General features: G+C 35.3%; 1 protein-coding gene across 1 annotated transcript in view; it reads left to right on the forward strand.

Annotated features, from left to right (window-relative positions):
• The window catches only part of ZDHHC4 (zDHHC palmitoyltransferase 4), a 47,323-nt gene extending 38,282 nt beyond the window's left edge, over nucleotides 1-9,041 (forward strand). The window contains exons 6-7 of the mRNA XM_074280047.1: nucleotides 1,953-2,197; nucleotides 7,968-9,041. Of these exons, the coding sequence (XP_074136148.1) occupies nucleotides 1,953-2,197; nucleotides 7,968-8,249 (527 nt within the window). The 3' untranslated portion in view covers nucleotides 8,250-9,041. The remainder of the gene's footprint in view (nucleotides 1-1,952; nucleotides 2,198-7,967) is intronic.
• Nucleotides 9,042-14,012: the final 4,971 nt, after the last annotated feature.

Consider the following 14,012-nt stretch of genomic DNA (forward strand, 5'->3'; position numbering starts at 1 on the left):
CTTTAGAAAGGTTTTTATATGCTATATAAACATAGGAAGAGAGAAATTTGTGTATTGTAAATTGAGAGAACAATGAAAAAAGAATAGGGAACTATCTGGATTTGGAGTCTTGAATACGAAGGCTAGGATTCAATATCCAGAATTTCATACCTTTCTGGAGGGCTCCAGTAGAAGCACAATCCAAATTCATAGGAATCTTGCCCATGACAGGGAGAATAATCAAGAAGGGAAATCAAAAATAGTTTTTCACAAACCTAGCATAGTCATGTAGATCCATAGAGCCTAAGCAAAGACTTTTTTGCCCTGATTTTTAAGCATCCTTAAAGAGCAATGCAAGAAGCAACATAGTAGAGTACTTAGAAAAACTTCTTCAGAATCAGGGAGATCTGGCTTTAAATTCTGTTTCTGACATAAACTAGCTATGAGATCCTGGATAAATCAGTCAAACAGTCAGTAAACATTTATTAAGTGCAATGTCCCAAGCACTGAGCTAAATACCAGGAATAGAAATAAAGCCTTCCTACCTCCCTCCAAACAGAACAAACAAAACAAAAACCTGTAGAGTTTCCACTGTCAAGGAAAATACATTCTGATTGGGGAATCAGATGGCAAATATTTAGCTACAAACAAAGTTATTTATATGAGAAAGTAATCTGGAAGTGGAAAACAGTAAACAATAGGTAGGGGTGGAGGAATCTGGAGGGACCAGGGAAAGTTGCTTCCTGAAGGTGGGATTTGAGAAGTACTGAAAAAAGCCGGGGAACTGGATTGGGGGAGGGAGCAGAATATTCCAGCAAGATTGGAGTCTTCTGTCTGAGGAAAGGCTGTTGGATCAGAGTCTAGAAGTTAGCAAGTGTTAAGCACTTGCTGTGTGGTAGGCCAAACATAAGGAGGTAAGAAAGGTGTTAAAAAGCTGGAAAGGTAGGAAGGAAACAGGGTCAGAGTATGAAGCTTTCAGGGTACCAAAGAGTTTGCATTTTATCCTGGAGGTAATAGCAAGAACCACTGGAAAGGGGAGGGGGGAGGGAGAGAGAGGGAATATAGGGGTAACATGGTCAAATCACTTAGGGGGCAGTTAGGTGGTGCAGTGGATAGAGCACCAGCCCTGAAGTCAGGAGGACTTGCGTTCAAATCTGGTCTCAGCCACTTAACACTCCTTGCTGTGTGACTCTGGGCAAGTCACTTAACTCCAATTGCCTCAGCTAAAACCAAAAAAAAAAAAAAAAATCACTCAATGTCAGAACTCCTCAAGACTAGAGCTGCAGAGAAGGTCTAGATCTGCATTGGTTGGGAAAGGTTTTCTTGAGGAACTCCTCAGAAAGGTGAAATCAGGTCCAGACTTTATTAAAAAAAAGGAGAAGAAAAGAAGAAGAAAAAGAGCATGGTATTGGGAGTCAGGAGAGCCTAGAACTGGCCATGAGTTTGACATTGCTAACTCTTCATACCAGTCACTGCTTTCTGGGCCTCAGTTCCTTACCTGTGAAAATGAGAAGGTTGATTTGTTGATCTTTAAGAAACTTTGTGATTCACATTCCAGCTTTTAGAACCAGTGCCTTGGGAATAGAAGGTTTGTGTTGGTCCTCAGATGAGTCAGAGCCCAGGGTGTACTTAACATAATAGATTTAGAGCCAAAAAGGACTTTAGACAATCATTTTACAGAAATTTGAGTCCCAGGTCACACAGTAAATGGAGCAAGAATGTGAGCCCTCTGACTCCAATCTTGTATTCTCACCATTGTATCATGTTGCCTGTAAAAGTGTCCGTGAGGCCTCACTTTTTAAGCCGCTTCATTATTCTGAAACCCTAGTAGTAATTTGTGTAATGATATCACAAAGCACTTGCGACTTCAGAAATAATTTTGATGGGAAAAAAAAGGATACAATTTCAATTGAAAAAATTTAAAGACACATAAAATATTGCTTATTCCTGGTTTTTCTGTGTTTGTGATATAGGTGTATGTAATAGATGTGTGCATCGTTTTGATCATCACTGTATTTGGGTAAACAACTGCATTGGTGCCTTAAATGCAAGATACTTTTTAATCTACCTCTTGACATTGACTGCAATGGCTGCAGATATTGCCATCATAACTGCAGCATTTCTGATACGTTTGGTGCTCCTGTCGGGTATGACAATGGGAACATATTTTGATGACCATGGACATGAACAACCCATTGATATGGCCTTTCTTATACAGGTAACCATGCTTCAGTTTGCAAGTTCTTTACTTGGATTTGCTGTTTAAAAGGAATAGTTTTTCCTCCCGTTAAACATGAAGTTATTTTTTGTCACCCTTAAATTCAACAGATTATTTATAAGCATTTGTTAAGGACCTACTCCTATAAAAAGCAGTGCACTACATATTAGGAATACAAAGATAGAAAATGATATTGTTCCTACTTTTGAGAAATTTATAATCAAATAGGATGACCAGAAGCATAAGTACAGAAATATTGTACAAGGTAGTGTGTGATAATAGTAAAGGTGAACTCTAAAGTGTTGTAAGAATTTTCAGGTCAGGGTAGTAGGAATAAATGAGAGATTTCATTGAGGTGACATATGACCTGATTCTTAAAGAAGAAGGATGTTAATGTCCAGAGGTGAACTATCTGACAAGATCAGGACCTATTGGTAGTTCAGTTTGGCTGGTATTTGGGGTATATGAAAAGTAATATGAAATTAAGCTGAAAAGTTAAGTAATTGAATAAGGAGTTTATATTTTATGCTTTAGGAAAAGAGGGGCATTGAAAATGTTTTAGACAGGTGAAAAGACTTTTATTAGAAAAATCAATTATGTAAAATGTGTGAAGGATGCCTTGGAGGTGAAGGAATCAATGAATAAGTTGTTAGAATATTTTAAAGAAAAAGTAATTAGGACCTGGATTAGGGTAGTGACACTTTGAGTGGAGATAAAGGGAGTAGATGAAGACAGTATTGGATGTGAGGGTGAGGGAAAAGGGAAATCCAGAAATGACTCTAAGATTTCAGCTGTTTGGAAAGCTGCTATTACCATCTACCACAACAACAGAGTTGAAAGGAGGGATAAATTTGGGAACATATGTAAATTCAGATAGAAACCTGTTAAGTTTGAGATGTTAGATAACCAGACAGAGATATACAGAAGGTAGTCAGAAATGTGGGATGCAAGCTTAGGCGAAAATCTTGTGTATAGATTTGTGGCTCAAATGCATAGTGGTAATAATTGAAGGTATCTGAGTGAATTAAATCAGAAGGAAGATAAGAGGCCTGCAATAAACCTTTAGGGAGACACTCCCTTTTTCAGTGATTGAGAAGAAAGGTAAAGCAGTTAAGGGAGACAAAGAAGGGATCCAAGACATTGGAATCAGGAGAGTGTGGTGTCATGAAAGTTGCAGGATGAGGATGAGAGAATACTTGGGAGGTGATCAGCAATAGCAGATGCTTTAAAATGTCAAAGAAGATGAAGTCTGAGAAAAGGCCCTTAGATCTGTCAATTAAAAGGTCAAGAGCCACCTTGAAGATGTCTAATGATATCTTGAAGATGTCTAATGATATCCCGAAGATATCATTAGATTGGTAGAAGCTGAAAGCCTGATTGTCAGAGATTGCATAATGAATGAGGAAGTAAGGAAATGGGCAACTACAATAGACTCATTTTTCTTTTTTAATTTTTAAAAATTTATAATTAAGGAGCAGCTAGGTGGTACAGCCCTGAAGTCAGGAGGACCTGAGTTCAAATGTGACCTCAGATACTTAAAACACTTCCTAGCTGTGGACCCTGCCCAAGTCACTTAACCCCAATTGCCTCAGCAAAAAAAGAAAAAAAAGTATATATATAATTTAAAACTTTCCATATACAATTTCTATATTTCCATATACAAGGCCAGAAGAAGAGATCTGGCTTGTTTTATCAAGTTGGTGGAGGGTTTTTTGTTTGTTTTTAATTTTATTCCTTATCTTCAATTTTCAGAATTTCTTTTTAGCTGAGATTTAGTTGAGTTTTGCATAGCTAATTATTCATTAACTTGTTCTTTTTCTCTTTTGTTGATGAAAATTTTAAAATATATAAAATTTATCTCAAGAATTACTTTAGGGGGCAGGTAGGTGGCACAGTGGATAGAGCACCAGCCTTGAATTCAGGAGGCCCCGAGTTCAAATTTGGTCTCAGACACTTAACACTTCCTAGCTGTGTGACCCTGAGCAAGTCACTTAACCCTAGCCTCAAGGGGAAAAAAAAAAAAAAGAATTACTTTAGCTGCATCCTATGAAATTCATAATAAGTATTTAACTTGTTAATATATTGTCACATTTTTTGATAAAATATTCTTATGTTTTTATGTATTCAAGGGATCCACCTGTTCTTTGGAATTATGTTATTTAGTCTGCAATTAGTTTTTAATTTTTTTCCTCAAAGACCTTTTGTTGAATGTAATTTTTATTGCATTGTGACGTAGTTAGTGTTTCTTTTCTACATGTTTGGTCAGTATCAAACTTAATAAGCCCTTAGTTCAAATCCTGTCTCTGACAAATACAGGCTCTGTAGTCTTGGACAAGTTATTTAACCTCTCAATGATTGGTATGGGTAAAAAATGTTTCCTTACTCAAAAGCAGTGGTCCTCAAACTTTTTAAATAGGAGGGAGGGGCCAGTTCACTGTCCCTCAGACTGTTGGAGGGCCGGACTATAGTAAAAAAAAAATTCACACTCTCTCTCTGCCCCCTCAGCCCAGTGCCGGATCGCTAGTTTAGGTCAAATGTCACTTCGGGTCTGATTTTGCCATAGGCGGGCCCATAAACGCCCTCAGCGGGCTGTAGTTTGAGGACTCCTACCCAAAAACCTCCTAAAAATAAAGTCATAGATCCAGTCCTTATTCCTGTTCAATAGTATAACAATACTGTCATTGGGAGGCAGTATGACATGATAGAGATAGAACCAGATTCAGAACCAAGAAATCCTAATTGAAATCCTGTGACTTTGGGCGGGTCACTGCATCCTCTCAGGATTCTAGAGAACTCTGAGTCTGTGACCTGTACTGAGGGAAAGTATTTACTCACGAGGGAGTTCTCTAATATGTAGTCTTGCTTGGACACTTTTCTGAATTACCTTCTACTCACTTCTGTGTATTTTTATTGATTTTTTTCCCCCTTCTCCTCTTTTTTTTTTTGGGGGGGGGCATCAACCCTGAGCTCACTTTCCCAGTTTTACCCTCCCTCTTAAAAAGCCCTTCTTTATAACATATAATTTGTCTTGTAAAATAGCAAATATGTATTGTATTAGGACAGAAACACATATTTCATTCTTCACCGGAGTCTTGTCACTCTTAGAGTCAACTGATGGTATGGATACTTTTGGATGGATATGATGGAGAGACAACTGATATAGAGAGCTAGGCCTGGAGTCCAAAAGAGAGAATTCAAACCCAGGCTTGCACACTTGTTAGCTTGGCCAAGTGCCCCCTCAGTTTGCCTCTGCTTTCTTATCTGTAAAATGAGAATAATGATAGCACCTATCTCTCAGGGTGGTTGTGAGAATCAGATGAGATAATTTAAGATGCCTGGCATATGACAAGTGCTATAGAAATGTTATTTGGAGTTGTCGTCATCATCATCATCATCATCTTTCTGTCAAAAGGTGGGAAGCATGCTTCATCATCAGTCTTCTGGGCTTGGCTGGTCAGTGCATTTATCAAAATTCTTAAATCTTTCAAAGTTGTTTTACTTCACAACGTTTTTATTAATCGTTCTAATTCTGCTTGTTGCTCTCTGCTTCATTTCATACAAACGTCTCTAGAGTTTTCTGCCATACCTTTCATCTTTTCTTATAACACTAAAATATTCCATTGTATTTGGTGTTCAGTCATTTCAGTCGTGTCTGACTCTCTGTGAACCTATTTGTTTTTTGTTGTTTTTTTTTAACAAAGATACTGGAGTGGTTTGTCATTTTCTTTTCCAGCTCATTTTACAGATGAGGAAACTGAGGCAAACAGGGAGAAGTGAGTTGCTCAGGGTCACACACCTAGTGAGTTTCTGAAACTGGATTTAAACTCAGGTCTTTCTGATTCTAGGTCCACCACTCTGTCCACTATGTCATCTCTTTATACTTTATTCTATTACCATACTATAATTTGTTCAAGTACTCTGCAATTGATGTTCACCCATTTTGTTTTCTCTCAGTTATATCCAGTTGTGATTATATCTAGTGGTATCATTGTATAAAAACCAGTTTGCATAGATGAGCGACTTAGCATGTATGCTTCCAAATTTCTTTTTATAATATCTGTACCACTTCACATCTGTATCAACAGCACATCAATGTGCCTGTTGTTCCAGAATCCCACCCACATTTGTCATTTTTTATTATCCTCTGTAAGCTTGCCTAATTTCTTTTGGCTGTTCTTGTAGTCTTAATGGAAAATGTAAAAATCTAACCTAGAAAGAAAGAGCATCTCTGTCATTGTCATATTTGATTTGTTCTTTCCCTTAGCTTTACTTCCTGAAGTGGGACCCTATGCCAGAGTCACCTCTGATTCCTGTTACACTTTTAGGGGACTGGCCTCTTTAATTTTGCTCTATGTCATCTGGGTTCCTAAGTAGACCTTTCTTCCTGGAGTTAACACTGGATCTTCAGATCCCCTCCATGGCATATCAGGAACAGGATGATAGGGCACCAGAGACCCCCTGATACTGGGGTTATCCTGGTGTGTGCATGATTTATGCTTTGCATGCTGCCATTGCTACTTCCAAAGTTTCTGTTGTAAGTTTCTAATAACTATGTAGATTTCTTGCCATCTTGGGGCTTTCTGATTGTAGGGGTCTGCTCTTGTTCCCTTCTTGTTCTGACCTGGCTCTCCATGAGCTGAGAGGCTACCAACTTGTTTACCTTTGCTGATGTTGGCTTTGCTGATAGACCCTTTTTCCGTTTCATTTTTGAATGACTTTTTTTGTACAGTTCTGGGATGAAAAAAGTCACTCTAGTTTTTCATTGGATGTCTTGGTTCAGGATAATTTTTAGGTTTTTGCTAGACTCGGAAGTGAGTGTATACCTCACCTCTGTGCAGGCTCAGTCTTGGCCCGAAGTCTTAAACCATCTTTACATCTTCCCACCTGGGTTTTCTACTTAGGTTCTTTGATGCACTCATTCAGTGATTAAAGCTAGGTAGCAATTGAGGCAAAGGATCTCCTCATTCACCTACTCAAAAAAATTTAAATAATTAATTATGGGAGGGGAAGATTTCTGGCCAAAGCTGAAATGATATTCAGTCTGAGTCAATCCAGACCCAAACAATGACCAAACAGGGCTTGAGTCAAATTGAGACCTATTTAAGGCCTTAACTTAAAAAGATCAAGGCCTCCCACTGCACCCAGGGCCATCTCCAGTCGTCCTGATCTATTTCTTGCCTCTAGAGCCAGATGGCTCTGGAGGAGAAAGTGAGCCAGGTGACCTTGCACAGCCCTCCCTCACTTCAGTCCAACTTACTTGCATGGCACAGCCTCACTTCTCTGATGTCATGATCCTCTTTGAGAATGAAGGACAACAGTTTGTGATGCAATTCTTTCTCTGTTTCACTAACCTAGAAGATCTAATTCCTGCTTGAAGTGTGGTATTATTTAGGCATATCTTTTTGTCACTTATTTTCCATCATTTACAATTTATAGAAAATTGTGTAGGATAAGTGTAGCGCTTGGTACGACTTAGACTGGACTTGGAATTAGTGGATTTTAATTCTATTTTCTTTGTGTCTTTGGTGGGGCATTATACTTCTTTGAACTTCATTTTCCTTACCTAGAAGAACTTTCACTATAGACCTCTCACAGATCATGAGAAAAATGCTTTTGTAAACTGGGAAGTACTATTTATGTATTGTATATTAATGAGGAAGTTAATTAAGTAGATAACATAGATGTTCATAGAAAATACCAAGATTAAATTGTATTGTACTGTGGATATTTTCACTAAAATAACAGGTTTGCACCTTTTCTTCCCTTGCAGTATCTGTTTTTGACCTTTCCAAGAATTGTCTTCATGCTTGGATTTGTTATTGTACTTTGGCTCTTACTTGGTGGTTACGTGTGCTTCACTCTATACCTGGCAGTCACCAACCAGACCTCCAATGAGTGGTACAAATCCAGTCAAGCCAAGTGTCATCGATGCCATAATTCAGACCCTGTTAAAGAAAAACCCAGTGCCTATAGGAACATTTATGCCAAGAATGTTTGGACCAACTTACAAGAAATTTTTAATCCAGTTACATATTATGAAAAAAAGAAATAACAGTGAAGAAAGTATTATTGAATTTTAAAATACAAATTTATTCATAAAATTAAAAAATACATGTTCTTTTTCTTCCTCTAACACTTTCCTAATGTCTTCAGTATGTTTATTAAAAAGTTCCCAGGGGCTACAAAAGCACTCCATCTGCTAAATATCACTTGTTTTCTGTAAAATGGAAATTATAATATACTACCTACCTCACAGGGTTGTTGTGAGGAATGCACTTTGTAAACCTTAAAGTACTATAGAAAAATGAGATATTGTCATTTGTGCCAAGTCTTAAATATCCCACATTCTTTCAAAAGTGCCTTTAGCTTGCAAGACCACCTACTTCAGAGTCCTGTCACTCTTCCTTTTATAATATCATTCATAACAGACTCCAGCCTGAAATCTTTTCTTCCACACAAAATTTGACCAGTTCTAAAAAGGGGAATATTGAGGTCCCCCACTATTATACTTTTAATATTTTTCCTTCCAATTTGATTGTTTTCCTTTAAATATTTAGATGCTATACTATTTGGTATACATATATTGAGCATTTATATTGATTTATTTATTATACCTTTAGGCATAATTTAATTTTATTTATCTTTTTATCATGTCAATATTACTATATCTTTTTCTGAAATCATAATTGCAATTGCTTATTTTTTCAGGTCACTTGAAACATAGCAGATTTTATTCCAACACTTAACCTTAACTCTATGTGGATCATTATGTTTTAAGTATGTTTCTCATAAAGTTGCATGAGAATATATGGTTTTTTTTAATTAAAGCTTTTTACTTACAAAATATATACACAGGTAATTTTTCAACGTTGACCCTTGCAAAGCCTTCTGTTCCAAATTATCCCCTCCTTCTCCCTCCCTTAGAGGGCCGATAGTCCAATACATGTTAAATATGTTAAAATATGTTAAATCCAATATATGTATACATTATTTACACAGTTATTTTGCTGCACAAGAAAAACCAGATCAAAGGGGAGAAAAAAACTGGGAAAAAAACAAACTGCAAGCCAACAACAGAAAGAATAGAATGCTATGTTGTGTTCCATATTCAGTTCCCACAGTCTTCTCTTTGGGTGTAGATGGTTCTACACCCAATTCATTAGTGAACAATTGGAATTAGTTTGAATCATCTCATTGTTGAAGAGAGCTAAGTCCATCAGAATTGATTGTTGTATAGTCTTTTTGTTACCATGTACAATGATCTCCTGATTCTGCTCATTTCACTTGGCATCAGTTCATGTAAGTCTCTCCAGGCCTCTTTGAAATCATTCTGCTGGTCATTTCTTACAGAATAATAATACTCCATAACATTCACCATAATTTATTCGACCATTCTCCATCTAATGGGCATCCATTCAGTTTCCATTTTCTTGCTACTACAAAAGGGCTGCCACAAACGTTTTTGCACATGTGGGTACCTTTCCCTCCTTTAAGATCTCTTTGGAGAATATATGTTTTAAATAAAAGGCACATGCCTGGCTATATCAATTTCTCCTATTCACATACCTTAAGAGACTCCCTGTTAATCTCTGATAAAGTACACAAACATTTCAGCTTGGTATTTATTATCCATTACTATCTGACTCTAGCTTCTTTCCAGTCTTATTTCATATTAGTTACCTTCATTCATTTGACATTCTTCCACACTAACCTGCTCAATTTTTCTTAAACTTTACATTGCATCTTTTTCCTCAAACTGTGAATAAGTAATTTCCTGCTACCTGGAGTGCATTTCCTCTTAGGAGTCTTCTACTTCTTAGTATTCCTTTAAGGCCCAGCCTGTGTGCCACCACTAAGAAGCCATTCTTGATAGCTTCCCCCCCTCATTATTAGCCTCCCTTCATGAATTATCTTACATTTACTTATCTGTTTACTTATGTATTTTACATCTCCTTAGATGTGTACTTATTGTCCCTTCAATAGAATATCAGAATGACCAAATGGAAGAATGTGAAGGGGGAGATCAAAAGAAAAACATGGACATTAAAACGCTAGAATATACACCAAATAGCATAGCATCTAAATATTTAAAGAAAAAGTTAATCAAATTGGAAGGAGAAATATTAAAAGTATAATAGTGGGGGATCTCAATATTCCCCTTTTGAGAGCTAGTCAAAATAAATGAAAGAAGTAAGCACTTTAATATAACTTTTTAAAAAAAGAATAGATCTCTGGAAATTATTGAATAGGAATAGAAAGGAATTAATAATAGAAAGGAATAGAAAGGAACATAAATTGACCAGTTATTAAAACACTTGTAGAAAAGAAGAAATATTAAATACATCATTTACTCATTAGTAAATTGAACCATTTTAATAAAATTGTAATTCTAGCTTAGTTAATATATTTATTCAGTATTTTATCAATCATAGTACCAAAGAATTATTTTTTAAAGCTAGAAAAAAATAAATTCATCTGGAGGAATGAAAGTTTAAGAATTTCAAGGAAATTAATGAAAAAAAGTGAGGTTAAAAATCTATAAGTATCATATCTGAAGATATATTACAAAGCAGTAATCAAAAACAATTTGGTACTGGCTAAAAATATAGAGTTTGAACAATTGAATAGAATACATTTAAAACACAGAGAAGCAAATGACCACAGTAGCATATTGTTCAATGAAACCAAACACCTCAATTACTGGAATAAGGTCTCACTATTTGGGAGGAAAACTAGAAAGCATTTTAGCAGAAATTAAGTTTTTGGCAGAAATTAGAACTAACATTCTGTATACCAAGATCAACTTCATATAATAATTTAGACTTAAAAGGTAACATAAGCAAATTAGAGGAGGAAAAATGAAATAGACCTTTCATATTAATGGATAGGGAACGTTTGTGAGTACAAAAGCAATAGAAGTCAGAAAAGATAAAATAAGAGTATTTTGATTTTAAAATTTGAAAGTTTTTGCACAAAAAATAAAATGCAATTAAAACTAGAAGGGAAACAGCTTACCTGTTTTCCTTCTAGTTTTAATTGCATTTTATTTTTTGGAAGGGAAAAATCTTTCTAGCAAGTTCTTCTGCATAAATGTCTCATTTCCAAGATACCTAAAGAACTGATTGAAATTTTAAAATTAAGAGCTATTCTCTAATAGATAGTTAAATAATACTAAATGATGATGCTTCAAATGACTAGAATTAGAGAAATGCATATTAAATCAGAGGTGACTCCTCACACCTGACATTGACAAAGTTAACAGAAAAGAAAAATATCGGAGGAGTTATGGGAAAAGTGACACAATAGTGTATCATTAGTGGAATTTTTACTTAATAAAATCAATAAATTTTTCACTATGAAAAACAATTTGGAATTACATCATAAAATTTACTATAAATATCTTTTTACCTAGCTCTGCCACTACTACTTTTATATATACCCCAAAGAGAGCAAAGAAAGAGGAAAAGGACCTACATATCCAAAAATATTTATAGCAGTTCTTTATGTAATAGATCCAAATTGGAAACTAAAGGATGTTCATTTGTGGGGGAATTTGAATTTATGGTAAATGAAGATAAAGGAATATTATTGTCCCTTAAGAAATTATAAAGTGGACAATTTTATTTATCTTTTTAATTAAAACTTTTTATTTTGAAAATAAATGGATAATTTTCAACATTAACCCTTACAAAATCTTGTGTTCTAAATTTTTCCCTCCCTTCCCCTAGACTACATGTTAAACATGTGCAATTCTTCTATTCATATTTCTACAAATGTCATGCTGCACAAGAAAAATCAGATCAAAAAGGAAAAAAATGAGAAAGAAAACAAAATGTCAACAAACAAGAAGAAAAAGAGTGAAAATACTATATTGTGATCCACACTTTGTTCCCACAGTTCTTTCTCTGGGTGTGGATGGCTTTCTTCATTACAAGACCTTTGGAACTGGTCTGATTCATCTCATTGTTGAAGAGAGCCATGTCCATCAGAACTGATCATCATATAGTCTTGTTGCCATGTATAATGATCTCTGGTTCTGTTCATTTCACTTAGCATCAGTTCATGTAAGTCTTTCCAAGCCTGTCTAAAATCATCCTGCTGATCGTTTCATATAGAACAATAATATTCCATAACATTTCTTGCCACTATAAAAATAGCTTCCATAAACATTTTTGCACATGTGGATCCTTTTCCCTCCTTTAAGATCTCTTTGGGATATAGGCCCAGTAGAGACATTGTTGGATCATTGTTGGATGCACAGTTTGATAATCCTGTAGGCATAGTTCCAAATTGCTCTCCAGAATGGTTGGATCAGTTCACAATTCCACCCACAATGTATCAGTATCCAAAGTTTTCCTTCATCCCCTCCAACATTCATCATTCTATTTTCCTGTCATCTTAACCAATCTGACAGGTGTGTTGTGGTATCCCAGTTGTCTTGTTTTGCATTTCTCTGATTTATAGTGACTTAAAGCACCTTTTCATATGACTATAAATGGTTTTAATTTCGTCATCTAAAAATTGTTCATATCCTTTGACCATTTATCAATTGGAGAATGCTTGAATACGCTCAATTCTCTATATATTTTAGAAATGAGAACATTATCAGAGCCCTTGAATGTAAAAAATTTTTCCCAGTTTTATTGCTTCTAATCTTATCTGCTCTGGTTTTGTTTGTACAAAAACTTTTTAACTTAATATAATAAAAATTATCCAAAAGGGACAGTTTTAGAGGAGACTAGGAAGACCTCTTTAAATTGATGCAGTGAACTAGGAGAATAGTTTTTATGATGACATATAGAAAAAAACAACTTTAAAGACTTTAAAACTCTGATCAAAGCAATTTTAAACCATTTCTTCTCAGGGAGGTGCTGGCCTTAAAAGGTGTAATGAAACATATGCCTTTAGACATAGCTAATGTAGGACTTAAGTTTTGCTGAAATATGCATATATGTTAATGGTTTTCTTTCTTTTAAAAAAAAATTGTCCAATTGGAGAGGCACAGTGCAAAGGAGGAATAATAAGTACTTGTAAAATTAATTTTAAAACTAAATATAAATCCTAAAAAACATGGATAGAACTAGGTTCTAGGTCCAATTTTGTCACTAACGATAGCCTTAAACTAGTTATTTCAACTCAATGGCCTGAGTTTTCTCAATTTTAAGATAAAAGGATTAGACTAGACTCCTTTCAGTGAACTCTATTGTTCTCTTCTTTTATGAGACATATGAGTTAAATTTAGGTTCAAGATACATAGGTACAAGAATATGAAGGCAATAAAACAAAAAACATAAGTCTTGCCTGGCCACTCCTACAGTGGACTGTTCTCATTTGTAAAGCTTAATAGTTTTTATGAAAGTAATTCTGAAGTCACTTGGAAAATCCTGAATTTACATTTTACATATTGGAAAGGCTATATCACTCAGTGAGGCATTGCATGTAATGTAGACATCATCACAGATTACCAACATAAAGATAAAATGTTATATTTCTTTGAATTTTGTGTCAATGTGTCACCTATATCAAACCTAGTTTAAACACTCTACTAAATACTGGAGATACAAAGGAAGGCAAAAATAGTCTCTGTCCTCAGAAATCTACAATTTTTTGAGTCACATTATGCAGACAGATATGTACAAACAATATATCCAAGATAACATGAAGATAATCCTAGAAGGAAAGTACTAACATTATGGGAGACCAAGAAATGCTTCTTACAGAAGATAGGATTTTAACTGAGATTTGAAGAAGGAAGGCAAAGAATCCAGGAGATGGAGCTAAGGAAAGAGCATTTCAGGCATGGAGGATAGTCTGT

Source organism: Sminthopsis crassicaudata, chromosome 1 (assembly GCF_048593235.1).
Source record: "Sminthopsis crassicaudata isolate SCR6 chromosome 1, ASM4859323v1, whole genome shotgun sequence".
Lineage (NCBI taxonomy): Eukaryota > Metazoa > Chordata > Mammalia > Dasyuromorphia > Dasyuridae > Sminthopsis > Sminthopsis crassicaudata.